We start from the raw sequence: 16,673 nt of genomic DNA, 5'->3' as shown, positions 1-16,673 counted from the left end.
ATCTACAGTTTCTCCTCGAATCCTTAGGCCCATCCCAGAACTCTCTCCTGAGTCCATCTTACACCTCTACCACTCTTACCTTCTACTTGCTTCCTTAAGTCCATAAATCTAACATCTACATCTACATCTACATTTATACTCCGCAAGCCACCCAACGGTGTGTGGTGGAGGGCACTTTACGTGCCACTGTCATTACCTCCCTTTCCTGTTCCAGTTGCGTATGGTTCGCGGGAAGAACGACTGTCTGAAAGCCTCTGTGCGCGCTCTAATCTCTCTAATTTTACATTCGTGATCTCCTCGGGAGATATAAGTAGGGGGAAGCAATATATTCGATACCTCATCCAGAAACGCACCCTCTCGAAACCTGGCGAGCAAGCTACACCGCGATGCAGAGCGCCTCTCTTGCAGAGTCTGCCACTTGAGTTTATTAAACATCTCCATAACGCTATCACGGTTACCAAATAACCCTGTGACGAAACGCGCTGCTCTTCTTTGGATCTTCTCTATCTTCTCCGTCAGACCGATCTGGTACGGATCCCACACTGATGAGCAATACTCAAGTATAGGTCGAACGAGTGTTTTGTAAGCCACCTCCTTTGTTGATGGACTACATTTTCTAAGCACTCTCCCAATGAATCTCAACCTGGTACCCGCCTTACCAGCAATTAATTTTATATGATCATTCCACTTCAAATCGTTCCGCACGCATACTCCCAGATATTTTACAGAAGTAACTGCTACCAGTGTTTGTTCCGCTATCATATAATCATACAATAAAGGATCCTTCTTTCTATGTATTTGCAATACATTACATTTGTCTATGTTAAGGGTCAGTTGCCACTCCCTGCACCAAGTGCCTATCCGCTACAGATCTTCCTGCATTTCGCTACAATTTTCTAATGCTGCAACTTCTCTGTATACTACAGCATCATCCGCGAAAAGCCGCATGGAACTTCCGACACTATCTACTAGGTCATTTATATATATTGTGAAAAGCAATGGTCCCATAACACTCCCCTGTGGCACGCCAGAGGTTACTTTAACGTCTGTAGACGTCTCTCCATTGATAACAACATGCTGTGTTCTGTTTGCTAAAAACTCTTCAATCCAGCCACACAGCTGGTCTGATATTCCGTAGGCTCTTACTTTGTTTATCAGGCGACAGTGCGGAACTGTATCGAACGCCTTGTGGAAGTCAAGAAAAATAGCATCTACGTGGGAGCCTGTATCTAATATTTTCTGCGTCTCATGAACAAATAAAGTGAGTTGGGTCTCACACGATCGCTGTTTCCGGAATCCATGTTGATTCCTACAAAGTAGATTATGGGTTTCCAAAAACGACATGATACTCGAGCAAAAAATATGTTCTAAAATTCTACAACAGATCAACGTCAGAGATATAGGTCTATAGTTTTGCGCATCTGCTCGACGACCCTTCTTGAAGACTGGGACTATCTGTGCTCTTTTCCAATCATTTGGAACCTTACGTTCCTCTAGAGACTTGCGGTACACGGCTGTTAGAAGGGGGGCAAGTTCTTTCGCGTACTCTGTGTAGAATCGAATTGGTATCCCATCAGGTCCAGTGGACTTTCCTCTATTGAGTGATTCCAGTTGCTTTTCTATTCCTTGGACACTTATTTCGATGTCAGCCATTTTTTCGTTTGTGCGAGGATTTAGAGAAGGAACTGTAGTGCGGTCTTCCTCTGTGAAACAGCTTTGGAGAAAGGTGTTTAGTATTTCAGCTTTACGCATGTCATCCTCTGTTTCAATGCCATCATCATCCCGTAGTGTCTGGATATGCTGTTTCGAGCCACTTACTGATTTAACGTAAGACCAGAATTTCCTAGGATTTTCTGTCAAGTCGGTACATAGAATTTTACTTTCGAATTCACTGAACGCTTCACGCATAACCCTCCTTACGCTAACTTTGACATCGTTTAGCTTCTGTTTGTCTGAGAGGTTTTGGCTGCGTTTAAACTTTGAGTGGAGCTCTCTTTGCTTTCGCAGTAGTTTCCTAACTTTGTTGTTGTACCACGGTGGGTTTTTCCCGTCCCTCACAGTTTTACTCAGCACGTACCTGTCTAAAACGCATTTTACGATTGCCTTGAACTTTTTCCATAAACACTCAACATTGTCAGTGTCGGAACAGAAATTTTCGTTTTGACCTGTTAGGTAGTCTGAAATCTGCCTTCTATTACTCTTGCTAAACAGATAAACCTTCCTCCCTTTTTTTATATTCCTATTAACTTCCATATTCAGGGATGCTGCAACGGCCTTATGATCACTGATTCCCTGTTTTGTACATGCAGAGTCGAAAAGTTCGGGTCTGTTTGTTATCAGTAGGTCCAAGATGTTATCTCCACGAGTCAGTTCTCTGTTTAATTGCTCGAGGTAATTTTCGGATAGTGCACTCAGTATAATGTCACTCGATGCTCTGTCCCTACCACCCGTCCTAAACATCCAAATTTTCTCTCAGTTGTTCTGCCACTAATGCTGCTGAGTCGGGAGGTCGGTAAAAGGAGCCAATTATTAACCTAGTTTGGTTGTTTAGTGTAACCTCCACCCATAATAATTCACAGGAACGATCCACTTCTACTTCACTACAGGATAAACTACTACTAACAGCGACGAACACTCCACCACCGGTTGCATGCAATCTATCCTTTCTAAACACCGTCTGTACCTTTGTAAAAATTTCGGCAGAATTTATCTCTGGCTTAAGCCAGCTTTCTGTACCTATAACGATTTCAGCTTCGGTGCTTTCTATCAGCGCTTGAAGTTCTGGTACTTTACCAACGCATCTTCGACAGTTGACAATTACAATACCGATTGCTGCTTGGTCCCCGCGTGTCCTGACTTTGCCCCGCACCCGTTGAGGCTGTTGCTCTTTCTGTACTTGCCCAAGGCCATCTAACCTAAAAAACCGCCCAGCCCACGCCACACAACCCCTGCTACCCGTGTAGCCGCTTGTTGCGTGTAGTGGACTCCTGACCTATCCAGTGGAACCCAAAACCCCACCACCCTATGGCGCAAGTCAAGGAATCTGCAGCACACACGGTCGCAGAACCGTCTCAGCCTCTGATTCAGACCCTCCACTCGGCTCTGTACCAAAGGTCCGCAGTCAGTCCTGTCGACGATGCTGCAGATGGTGAGCTCTGCTTTCATCCCGCTAGCGAGACTGGCAGTCTTCACCAAATCAGATAGCCGCCGGAAGCCAGAGAGGATTTCCTCCGATCCATAGCGACACACATCATTGGTACCGACATGAGCGACTACCTGCAGATGGGTGCACCCTGTACCCTTCATGGCATCCGGAAGGACCCTTTCCACATCTGGAATGACTCCCCCCGGTATGCACACGGAGTGCACATTGGTTTTCTTCCCCTCTCTTGCTGCCATTTCCCTAAGGGGCCCCATTACGTGCCTGACGTTGGAGCTCCCAACTACCAGTAAGCCCACCCTCTGCGACTGCCCGGATCTTGCAGACTGAGGGGCAACTTCTGGAACAGGACAAGCAGCCATGTCAGGCTGAAGATCAGTATCAGCCTGAGACAGAGCCTGAAACCGGTTCGTCAGACAAACTGGAGAGGCTTTCCGTTCAGCCCTCCGGAATGTCTTTCGCCCCCTGCCACACCTTGAGACGACCTCCCACTCTACCACAGGTGAGGGATCAGCCTCAATGCGGGCAGTATCCCGGGCAACCACAGTCGTAGTCCGATCAGGGGATGCGTGGGACGAGCTGGCCGTCCCCGACAAACCCCATCCGGACCCCCACAGTGATGCCCATTGGCAACAGCCTCAAGCTGTGTGACCAAAGCCAACACTGCCTGAAGCTGGGAGTGAAGGGATGCCAACTCAGCCTGCATCCGAACACAGCAGTTGCAGTCCCTATCCATGCTAAAAACTGTTTTGCAAAGAACGTCTGAACTAATCTACAGAGAGCGCAAACAAATCAACAAAATTTAATCGGTTATTAAAATACAAGATTGCCTAGTAAATGCAGTAATGCTGCTACTTGCGCACTGCTGACACTGCTCGGCGGTGGAAGGAGACTACGCGAATTTACACTATTCAGGTACTAAAACGCGATGCTACACTCTCAAATACTATAATACGCCCGAAATTTACGAATTAAACAATGCAAGTACCAAAAACACGCAAAGAAATAAAGAATTAAACTATGTAACAAATGAGTGAGCTAGGAGTATACGACTTGCTGCTGCAGCTGCTTATCCAACGGCGGCAGGGAGCACACTGACTGTGACCAACCGACACTGGCCGTTCAAAACAAAAACAGAAGACAAACGACTACGCGAATGTACACTATTCAGGTACTAAAACGCGATGCTACAATTCTCAAATACTATAATATGCCCGAAATTTATGAATTAAACAATGCAAGTACCAAAAACACGCAAAGAAATTAAGAATTAAACTATGTAACAAATGAGTGAGCTAGGAGTATACGACTTGCTGCTGCAGCTGCTTATCCAACGGCACCAGGGAGCACACCCAGGATGCCCCATTGTGGCTGGTTACTGTGCCCATTGAGAGAATCTCTGGTCTCTTAGACCAATACCTTCAATCTATTGCCCCTAACCTATCCTCCTATATAAAAGATGCCAACCATTTCCTCCATCAGCTCTCCAAAGTTCCTGCTCCTTTACCATATGGCACCCTTGAACACTGTTTTTCCCGATGCCTGACTCATTCCAGACCTTCAGCCTCTGTCCTGGTTACTGTGACCAACTGCATCCACACACACAATTACTTCACCATTGAAGGCATCACCTACAAACAAATACATGATACGGCAATGGGCACTCACATGACACCATTCTATGCCAACCTATTCATGGGCCATCTAGAGGAATCTTTCCAGACCACCCAAAATCTCAAATCCCTGCATGGTTCAGAGTCACTGATTACATTGTCATGATCTGGACCAAGGGTGAAGACACACTATACAGATTCCTCAAAAATTGCAGTACCTTCTCCGCCATTCATGTCTCCTCCTCAACCCAGTAAGACAGATTCCTCAGTGTTGACCTCCACCACGAAGATGGGTATGTCAGTACCTCATACCAACCAATCACCAGCAATACTTCTACTTCGACAGCTGCCACCCACTGCATACTAAGAAGTCCCTTCCATACAACCTAGTCACCCATGGCATCTGCAGTCATGAGCAGTCCCTCTCCATATATACCAAGGGTCTGATTGAGACCTTCACAGACCGAAATCATGCTCCCAACATTGTACAGAAACAGATCTCACACGCCTTATTTCTCCAGTCACCCACCAACTCCCAGAATACCACTGTCTGGCCAAAATGGTGCATGCCCTTCATGACTCAGTACCACCCAGGACTGGTGCAGTGGAATCGCATTGTCCACCGGGGCTTTGACTACCTCTCATTGCGTGCTGAAATGAGGAATACCTTACCCACTATCATTCCCACACCTCTCACAGTGATATTCCACCACCAAACGAACCTAAGCAATATCCTCACCCATTATTACTCCACCCTTGCTCCCAACCCTTTGACTCATGGCTCACATCCCTCTGATGCCATACCAGTCCCATAAATCCTCCCCCACAACCTACTCCAATCCAGTCACAAGCAATACCTATCCCATCAAAGGCAGGGTAACTTGTGAATGCAGTCATGTGATCTACAAACTAAATTCCAACCACTGTGCTACATTTTACATGGGTATAACAACCAACAAGCTGGCTGTCCATGTGAATGGCCACTGACAAACTGTGGCAAGAGACAACTGGACCACCCAGTTGGTGAGCATGTTGCCCAACACACCATTCTTCATTTTAGTGGATGCATAGCACCCTGCACCATCTGGATTTCCTGCCAACACCAGCTTTCCTGAATTGCACAGGTAGGGTCTCTCCCTGCAGTATATCCTCTGAGCCCATAACGCTCTTGGGCTCAGCCTTCATTTGTCCCTGTCTTTCACCAGCCTATAACATTTCCTGTTCCCAACTCCGGCAATATACAGCCCTCTTTTCCACCAATGCAGCCACTGTCTTTCTTCCTATTGTCTACTTCTCTCCTTTTCCTTTTCCCCTGCCCCCCTCCCTCCATTAGCCTTGCAACGACACCTAGCTGTACTTCCCTGTCTGCACTGCGTCCCTGCATGCTCCTGCAAGGAGGACTTTTCTGTCCCCACACTTAATGTAAGACCAATTTGCTGTGGCGTCTAGAATGGCTTACAGACATATTAATGTTCTCAGCCAAACTTGATGAGGTAATCAGATAAGGCACAACCAATAGGTCCAACAAGAAAATAGCGCAGGACCCAGAGTTCAGAACTGAACAATGTCAGGGCTCACTAGGACCATTAACTGTCTGGAAGGTGATACAGTCGGTCAACAAAATGTAGAAAATACACTGCACACGCACCCTTGAAACTTGAAGTATCTCATTGGTGTGATCCACTTGATTCCCATTGAAGTATGCCCTCTGCAGTGGCTGACTGTGCAAGTGCTTTCAAGTTTAAGTATCTGATTGATGGCAAGTTTTGTGTAGGCCTGGTAATAAATACGAAAGCACTTCTGAAGTATAGGTAGTTCTTTTTCTCTTGCACAACTACCAACTGTGCCACTGCTGTATAATGGTATGATATCCAACTGACTGCACTGCTGTATGTGGTTGAACACATCTTTCATGATTGGCTTCTGGAACATCACTACATAAATTAATTAGTGCAATGTAATTGAACACCTACATATTGCAACACACATGTAAACCATAACATCCAGCTCAGCTTAGACACATGTACCTGTACAGCCTGAGAACCAATTCCCATAACAAAATAGTCACCTCCTAAAGTAAACACCCATCCATAGGCTAAGTCTATTACCAGTGCCACCGCTGATGAACAAATGTACATGAAACTATCCTGGTTTTCAAAAGTGTTAATTCCTTCCTTGTGCAGGAAAGATGGATAGATTGAGATGGTTAAAAAGGTAGGACAAGTGACTTTGGTACCAGGATAAGAGGAACCCACTGTTGTGATGAAAATAAGTAGTAGTGAGGCTTGCTATGACTGTGGGAGTGTGCATTTGGGTGTCTTGTGTGGTTGTGGTTGTGTGTGCTATTGCCAGAAAAAAGAACTAGTGCTTGAAAGCTATGTGAATGCTGTTTTCAGTTAATGTTTCTGTGCTCCACATATTGATCCACTGTAGGTGAGTGGTTGCTTTTCCCTTATTTTATGTAATATTCTATCCATAATTGTCCAGTGTTGTTATTTATTTAGGGGTAAGCCTAAAGAGAAAAAGGTAAGCCTAAAGAAAAAAAAATGGGCCTGGAGTTGAGCCTTGTGGCTTCCCGTGTGAAACAGTTCTCCTCTGCAAGGATTACATTCCTTTGCTTCATGTAATGACAATCCTTTTCTTTCCCTCTGTCATGTATGACTGTAAGGCACTGCCGATAATTCTGTATTCGTTCATGTTATAAAGTGGGAAGGAATGGTTCACACAGTTGAATGCTTTGGATAATTCATAGAAGATTCCTGCAGCTTTTTGTGCTGTAGATAAGTGGAACTAACTCTATGCACAAATTCATTGACTGCATAAGTTGTGCTTTTTTGCTTTTTTGGGAGCTAAATTGTTGTTTTTGAAATAAAGTTTATCACAGAAATTTTGAATTTTGATTGCAATGATCATTTCATACAGTTTAAAAAACACAGGAAGAAGGGAAATTGGGTGATCATTTCCTGTTTCTTCTTTGGAGCCTTTTTTAAATACTGCTTTCTTTTCTGCCTAATTCAGAAAGTTTGGAAAGTAATCTTCTTCAAGAGACTGATTAATTATTTTGGGCAGTGGATGTGATACTATATTTGAAGCTGCTTTAATGACCATTGCAGGTACTTCATTCCATCACACAAAGTTTTTGTTTTTTAGGTTTGTTATAGTTTTTTCTACATCTTTTACTGTTACTTTGTCAAATTTAATTAGACTCTTGGTTTTGTTCCAACTTGAGCAAAATAAATGTACATTATCTTGACAGGAGTTTATATAAACATCAGATTTTGCTACAGCTGTAAAGAATTCATTAAATTTTCTGGTTTCCGAACAAGATTTACAATTATTTTGTCTGGTGTCTTTATTTTAGAAATTTCCTGTTTCCCAGATTTAATTCAGAGTTTAGATTTGACAACTGTCAAAACTGCCTTGGATTTATTTCTGTCCTTTTTAATAAATTTAATGTTTGCCATTTCCTTTGCTGTTTCTACAATCCTCCTAAACAGTTTTTGTATGATTAAACATAGTTAATGAACTCAAGGTTCTTATTGAATTTTAGCATGGCATGTAACTGTCTCTTCCTGTTACTAGAGATGGCCACTGTGGCTGAGCAGTTCTAGGCGCTTCAGCTGCCTCGAGCATGGATGTGTGTGATGTCCTTAGGTTAGTTAGGTTTAAGTAGTTCTAAGTCTAGGGGACTGATGACTTCAGATGTTAGGTCCCATAGTTCTTAGAATCATTTGAACCTGTTACTAGATATTTTTATGCCAGTGATAATCCACTATAGTTTATTTGTTACTTTTCTTTGGATGGAAATGTTTCATTGAAAATATGTAAAAAGCTTTTTAAAAACATACCAACATTTTTTTAACATGAGATTTTGTGTTGTAATGACCAATCTTCCTCATTTAATCTACGAAGAACAAGTGTATGTTTCCCTCGCTCAACAATCTTTTCATGAAACACCTCCTCTCTTTTTTATTTATTTTTAATAATTTGATAAGCAGAGCAGAGTGATCTGAGATACCTAGGTGTAATGTTAGTGTCATTAAATGTGTAACTTGTTAAAATATTATTTATACACACTGCTGTCTGCTTACTTACTCTGGTGAAATCAGTGAAATTTAGATTAAAACCATATTCTTGAATTAAGTCAACAAACGTAGTTGACAGGCTTTATTTGATTGTTGCGTCTTATGTTAAAATCTGCAACAATTACAATTTTCCCCCTTTTCTTTTGTGGGTTCATCAAGGAGACATTGTAATATCCCTAAAAATGATTTGGTGATATCACTACCTGAAATCCTGTGTATTAAGATAACAATAATATTATGTTGTTTTGTGTCTACTCAGAAACTTTCAAGTGTAAGTATTTCATTTAAATTTAAAACTCTGTATCTTTCTTTATATTCAAATGACTTATTAACCAGTATACAGAAGCCTCCATGACTTCTGGTTTTCCTACAAAAACTGTTAGCTACCATTAAGTTTTCTAATTTATTTAAAACTGTGATAGAATCTGTCTTGACTCAGTGCTCATTTAGGCAAACAACTTTGATATTTCTTCCTTCTGAAAGAATAGTTTGCAATTCAGTTCATCAGTTTTTGTAGTTTTATCCTACAGATACATTGCACTCAGTCATGTTATTGTACATTGTGAATAAATACTTACACTTTCTTACAGTTTTTAACACATTTTTCCTTGAATACTGATTTACTTTTTTTATTGTGTTTTTCCATTTTTCACCTGCCTCACTGATTGTTAGTTTCCCTTGCTTCATATAATTTTACACAAATCTGTAAACATCTTGCTGAAAGTTGTTGAACCTAACCTATTTAGATGCAGGCCATCCTGTGATATACAGTCCTCACTAACAAACTTGTCTAAGTTTACAAATATTGCTCCTAGTTCATTACACTGACCACAGGTACCATAGTTTATTTTGTCTGTGTATTTGTCATTCAGTGTTATTCTGTATAGTACAGTGTTTACATGTCAAAAGATTGCACAGTAACACTGAAGAAATGTATGTTGTAAAAATATAGTTGAAAAACACAGATAATTGGGCAACATATCGATGTTTACTGTAAATCTGTCTTTGTAAGTGTTTGAATACAAAAAATATGTGTAAAATTATCAGGATATTTTTTTGATAAGTCTTACTTGTTATATGGAATTTTATTATATTTCAACCTCAGCTACACTTCATGTAACAAACAATGAAACAATTTTTTTGTAACTATAAAGAGTCTGATTCATATGTGCAGAATACAAAGAGCCATGAAACTGGCAAAATATCTAGGACTATACCAGTACTACAAAACTGGCAAAATATGTAGAAATATATCAGTACTAAATACGAAACAATGTAAAATCCAGGAGTACTAAATATATCACTAAACTTTATGACAAATTTACTCCCTTTAAATATGAGTACTTCTGCAAGTGGTTCTGGTTTTCCTTGATATTTCCACCCATATTTAATTTTTGATCAATATGTTAATAATCTTTCAGCATATAACATCACCATTCCTTGTGATTCCAAAACCTGAGTGTTTAATATTCTTTACTGAATGTATCTGTTAATCATTCCATGAGCCATTTTTCAGAGAGTCTGTGTTATTCAAACAACACTATTCTTGACTGAAGAGAATTATATTTGATTTTTTGTGTTTGATATAAAATTCGTTAAGATGGTACTTATACATTTATGAAGATACAAAGCACATTTAATTATTGAAGGCTCCATGCTATAACTTTTCTTCTAAATTTACTATAAAACTATAAAGTTCACAAGAACGTATTGTAATCTGCAGGATGGTCAGGTACATTCTGTGAACTGCCTGTTGATGAATGTGCTTCTACACCTTGCCAGAATGGGGCAGTATGTGTCGATCTGAAAGCAGATTATGCTTGTGCCTGTTTGTTTGGTAAGCTTTTCCATGTTAATCTGTAATCAGTTAAGTGTAGTAGTTTTTTTTTGTTTAACATATAATGCTGTTTATTTTGTTTTAGGCTTTACTGGGAAAAACTGTGAAGTAAAACTTGTGCGATGTGAAGATAATCCATGTGAAAATGATGCACTATGTCTTATTGAGAGTGGGGGAGCTGTGTGTTATTGTGTTCCTGATTTTCATGGAAACAAGTGTCAGTATCAGTATGATGAGTGCCAACTTGGACCAAGGTATGAGAAACTTTCTCTTGAAGAGAGAGAGACCAATTAGAATTATAGAAGGTACTAAGTACTTACTTCCCTAATGTTGTTTTGTTAAAATTGTAATTCTGAATGGATGTAAACTCCCTATTTATGGTAAAAAAAGAACTGTCTATATATCAACTGCAGAGACATACACATTTTTTTAAGGGAAAGATAGGGAATTGGGAAAATAAAGAGTGAGATGTAGAGACAGTGGAAGTGTGAGATGTATTCCCACCTGTAGTTGGAAACACACACAGTGTAAGAAAGAGTTCAGAGATAACAATGGGCAAATAGCCAAACTGCATATTACAGAGATGATTAGTATGCAGTCATTCAAAGACAAAGAACCAAACTGGAAAGAAATACCTGGATTCAAATGGAAACAACAGTCAACATTTCATTTTCAAAAGGTGGGAGCTGAGGGAGAGATTTCATGATGTAAATAAAACAGAAGGGAAAGAAGTCTGTGGTAGACAACCAACAAGTCATGGAAAATAAGACTAGTATAAATTGAGACTAGGTGGCTGGTATGTATTGTGGAAAGCCATTTCACATTTTCTTATCCGAGGGTTAAAGAAAGTTGCAGTTTTGTATCCTGTCAACATCAAGATCACAAAGACAGATTTTCAGATCCATTACGTGATGTGACTTTACCTTCCCTTTACTGTTATTTCCTATCCTTCCCTTTCTCAGAATTAAAGAATATTTAATAATTATGGAAGCTAGAGATTGAAATGTGCTTATTAATTTGTGCTTACTTCAAAACTGCTTTGGTTGTCCCTTTGAAGGTTTCTCATAAGCAGGTACATCTCTTTCATTTAAAATGTTATAAATTATTTTAAATATCTACTGTGTACATTTGATATAGTGATACTACAAACACACCATAACAAAGATACTTTTTCCTTGCAACATCTGCACCATCACTCGCCAACTAAGTTTTGGACAAAGAAAATGGTTTTTAAATTTTTATAGTGTAATTATACATTTTTTTAAGTTCAGATTATTTCATTTAAATCATTAGCTGCTCAGGTTAGCTCTTCACATGATGCTGTAATTGCATAATATGCCTGTCATAACAGTAGAACATTGTGCCAGACTGAATTTTCAGGAATACACTCATATCAGTCTATGTTTATTTGATGGGAAATGTAATAAATAAACTAAATCTTTTGCTAAACCAGTATATTAATGTGTTGTTTATAGTATTGTTACGTGGAAGGGAAAGAGTTCCATTATTTTCACAAATACTGCAACTATCTCCATACAAGTGTAATATTAACGTTGAAACTTAAAAACTAGGGCCATCACATTTCCTCAATTTAGTAGTTAAGAGAAGAGCCATCAGGTTATTTGGCCTAGGTGCTTACAGACAATCCACTCATGCTGATCCCTAGCTTTACATCGTGAACCATCACCACCCATAACAAAGAATTGCTGTGTTGAGGACTATGCTACATGTGGCTTGCACATGCCAGACAAGTAGACCCTTATCTAGCAATGTCGCACAGTGGTTAGCGTACTGGACTCACATCTGGGAAGATGACGGTTCAGACCCACTTCTGGCAATCCTAATTTAGGTTTTCCATGCTTTCCCTAAATTGTTCCAGGCAAAAGCCAGGATGGTTCCTTGGAAGGTCATGGCTGACTTCCTTCCCCATCATTCCCTAATCTGTTGGGACAGACGACCTCACTGTTTTGTACGTCCATCCTTTTAGGAGGATGTCTCTGGGACGACGGCCATTTACTATCGTGACAAATAAAAACACCTATAGCCATCCTTACGATTTTATTTTATTTTGTCGCTACCAGTTTCGACACTTCATTGCATCATCTTCAGGCTGTTTTAATTCGGTACAGGTTGATACGATCCCCATGCATAACCCATCAGTTGCCAGCACTTGATTGTTGGAGTGCTGACACATAATCTGCAAATCCATTAGTGCTGGCAACTGATGGGTTATGCATGGGGATCATATCAAGCTGTACTGCATCAAAACAGCCTGAAGATGACACAATGAAGCATCGAAACTGGTAGCAACAAAATAAAATAAAATTACAAGGATGGCTGTAGGTGTTTTTATTTGTCACTTCACTGTTTGGTCCCCTCCCCCAAATTAATTAACCAACCAACCAAGAAGGAGATCCTCAAAAACACCCGCAAATATAGAAATATTCCAAAGGAATTGATACTCATATTGACAAATCGTATAGGCATCATGGGGAAATCAACAATGCTTATGACATAGACAGACCAAAAAGAAAAATAAAAAGAAAAAGTTAACCAAGGAAAGCTCATTGAATTAGATAAGATCTTCTGAGATTTAGAACCCTAAATACATTGTAAATATTAAAAAAAAAAAAAAAAAAGAAAGAAAGAAAGAAGATATGCTATTGTTTCTTCCGCAGACCCTGAGTAAGATGGTTTCAAGGATTTAGAAAAACTAAAAAACAAAAAAGTTTTTTCCTTTATGTATTGACTAAAAAGGTAACCACAGCTATAAGATAATTCAAGGCTGTTGCAGCCAGGCACTAAAAAACACAAAAATAGTTTGCAAGATGGACTTACACATTACTGCACTGAAACTTTGCCAAAGTCAGGTACTACATAGCATTCCTCTTATTTTGTATACAGTTAATGATCTGATACAGTTAATAATAACTACATCAGTAGGTTCTATTAAGAAATTTTATCAATGGAGTGAAGGGACTAGGACATAGATACATCACTTAGACTCTTCTTGAACTACACTTCTTTAGTTTCTATACTTTTTATGGTTTCATGGTAGTCATTCCTTCTCCTGTAGTAAATGTGATATGTATGCTAGTGAACGCTGTTTATAAAGGCTAATCTCTAATTTTACAGATCAGCATTTACTGAGCCAAACACTGCATTTTTACTAGTTACATATACAGAGTGTTTGTTAAAGAACTTTGCAACACATAATGTATATGTTACCAGATATCATATACTCTTTAAAGCTCTTGTTCATCTCCAGTTGTTAAAGTCTCTTCCTTTTCTATATTACACATTGCCTTTAGTGTGTTACTTTACATGGCTATTATTTTTTAATAACACATTTGCTTTGATGTCTTGATTACTTTCCTCAATATCCTGCAAGATTTTTTTTAATGATATGCAGTATCATCAAAGCTGTTCCAGATTGACATATGGATTGACCTTTTTGTCCTGCCAGATACCATTATTTTTATAGAAATTTGTGGATTTTCTGTAGGCCACTCTGGTTTACTTTTGAGTGAAAACAGTTTTCAATCAAGTGGAGAACATTATTAATAAATGGCACATATTTTTCACTCGTGTTGTCATTGCTGCATACATCTCTCCTATTTATTATTTGACCAGTTTTCTAAAACACTCAATTTTGGCCCATTAACATACTTTATGAAATTGGATTTTATAGTATTTTTATTGCTATCAGGAGTATTATTTAATTGAAGGAATTGCATATCATTTCTGAAAGGTAATTGATTATAGGTTTTATAGTATTAGAATTGTCTATAAAGATTTTATCAGTGGCTGTCATGGAGCAGCTGGCAATGGTAGTTGGAAAATTTACAGTCTGTATTATAACATTGAATTATAATGTTACTGACTGCTATAAAATTGTATTGGAAAACTTTTTAAGACATCCATATTACAAGCACAAGACACTATTGTTTTGTCTGTTAAAACGGTCAAATGAACTTTAAACAATCACTACATCAACTGATCCATACTAGCGATTGGTGAAATAAACAGCTGTTTTGAAAACACCTTTGCCATGAGGAATATGTAACAACAAAACTTTCTTTCTCTTCACTGACATCCTCGCCTTTCCAAATTCTTACTGAAAGTTTGTTGTCCTCTGTCTACACCTAAATTTTCCTGAGGCACATCTGCTACCAAATGAAATAACAGATCAACCCTATTGTTCTTTTTGAACATAAAGTTATTTCATTGATCCCTGTATTATCTATTACCACTTCCGACTTCTCATTATCCTTCTCCTTAATTAACCCAGATGCAGATATTTCTTGCCATACATAATTCAGCCTGGAGGACTGTAATATACACCTCCTTTTCAACTATTTATTTACATCCACTGAATATGTTATAAACCACTGAGGAGCCACATTAATTTCCCCAATATCAACATCATAACAACAACTGAGTACAAAAACTACAGTAGCTCTAAAACCAAATGCTGGAGCCAACGATCCCACTGCACGTTCTGCACTGTTCACTTGTAGGAAACAACAACGATTTATCAAAACTAAGGTAATATATGGCTATCTACAACAAAAAATTTGTTTTCAGAAATCTGGTCTAAAATGATTGAAAGCCACTTTATCTTCTGTTAATATGTACTACATAGTAATGGAATAAGCCCTACTAAGTTATGCTGCAATGAAAAGCAAGTAATTGAAATTGCATTTTTCTATGTGAAAAATGTAAACAAAGAAACATGCTGCTAACTCATATTTGCAAATCTTTCACATTTTTATAAATAATACCTGAAGAAAACGAAGGCTTTCAAGAGAATACTCAAGATAGCCATTAAAGTATGTAAATTTTACATACAAGACTTTTATAACTAGTTTAACTATTTATGCTTATGAAGAGCACAGAAATGCACATCCCACTTGGTGCAGAGAAGGCTGCCTGTACTAACCAAATATCCAAAAAATGTTGGTAAACTTATATCAAAACATGGTATCCAGTGCATTTCAATGTTACTGACAAAGAGAAAATCTCTGAAATATAAAATCTCTGATAATGTTGAAGACAATCTGGGCATCTGAAAACTAGGTGTATACCAAATTTCAAACCCATGTGGCATGTTGTGTTCCAGACAGAGCAGACCACTGAAGAAGAGATGCAAGGAACATAAGAATGGTGCCTGACCAAAAGCCAAACAAATTAGCTGCTGCCAAGCACTCATGGAATTTAATCATGAAATGAATTAACAACACCAGTTGCATACCCTAGGCTCATAGTTTCTGAGACTGTATAATTAAGGAGTGTATAAACAAAAAGGGTGTTATCTATGGAGAACCAGGGTAGAAGTTTAAATATAAACAAGTATGAGTATCTGACCCTCAGTTTGTTAAGATTTTGCTGGGTGTTCTCTTTGAGGTGCCTTATTACTTTTGAGCTCAGAATATGTTCTAAGATTCTACAATAGATTGGTGTCAGTGACATTGGACAGTAGTTTCGTGGGTCACACATTCTTGTAGGTGGGTGTGACATACACTTTCTTCTTACCACTGGGCATAGCTTTTTTTTTCTTTTTTTGGGGGGGGGGGCGGGACTTACAGTATCTATGTAAGCTACAGATTCAGTGTAGAATAAGATAGGGAGTCCATTGTGCCCTGTAACCTTCTTCAGTTTTACTGTTTTCAGCTGTTTCTCAATGCTACTTGTCTTTCAAGTAGTGCAAGATTAAAACTGGAGCACTACTCCTTGATATTCTTTTATAAAAGAATGTTTTATAAGAGTTTGCACTTCTGCTTTTTCTTTGCTACTTTAAATACCAATTCTTATGACAGTCATTATTATCAGTACACCAACTTTGGTGACACTCAAAGTCTTGACATACAACCAGAATTTATTGGGTTTTGTGAGCAGTCTTTCAATAAGACTCTGCTATGGTTGTCAGTGAGAGCTTCACATTGCAACTAATCTTATTTAGCATCTCTCTGTCTGTA

General features: G+C 39.0%; 1 protein-coding gene across 1 annotated transcript in view; it reads left to right on the top strand.

Moving 5' to 3' along the window:
* Positions 1-16,673, top strand: part of LOC126482131 (protein eyes shut-like) — a 259,779-nt gene that overhangs the window by 75,148 nt on the left and 167,958 nt on the right. Inside the window, 2 exon segments of the mRNA XM_050106108.1 lie at positions 10,582-10,695; positions 10,781-10,949. Coding sequence (XP_049962065.1) covers positions 10,582-10,695; positions 10,781-10,949 — 283 coding nt within the window.

The sequence above is a fragment of the Schistocerca serialis genome, chromosome 5 (genome assembly GCF_023864345.2).
Source record: "Schistocerca serialis cubense isolate TAMUIC-IGC-003099 chromosome 5, iqSchSeri2.2, whole genome shotgun sequence".
Taxonomy (NCBI): Eukaryota; Metazoa; Arthropoda; class Insecta; order Orthoptera; family Acrididae; genus Schistocerca; species Schistocerca serialis.
The sequence above is the reverse complement of the archived record's forward strand: the minus strand, read 5'-3'. Positions and strand labels throughout refer to the sequence as shown.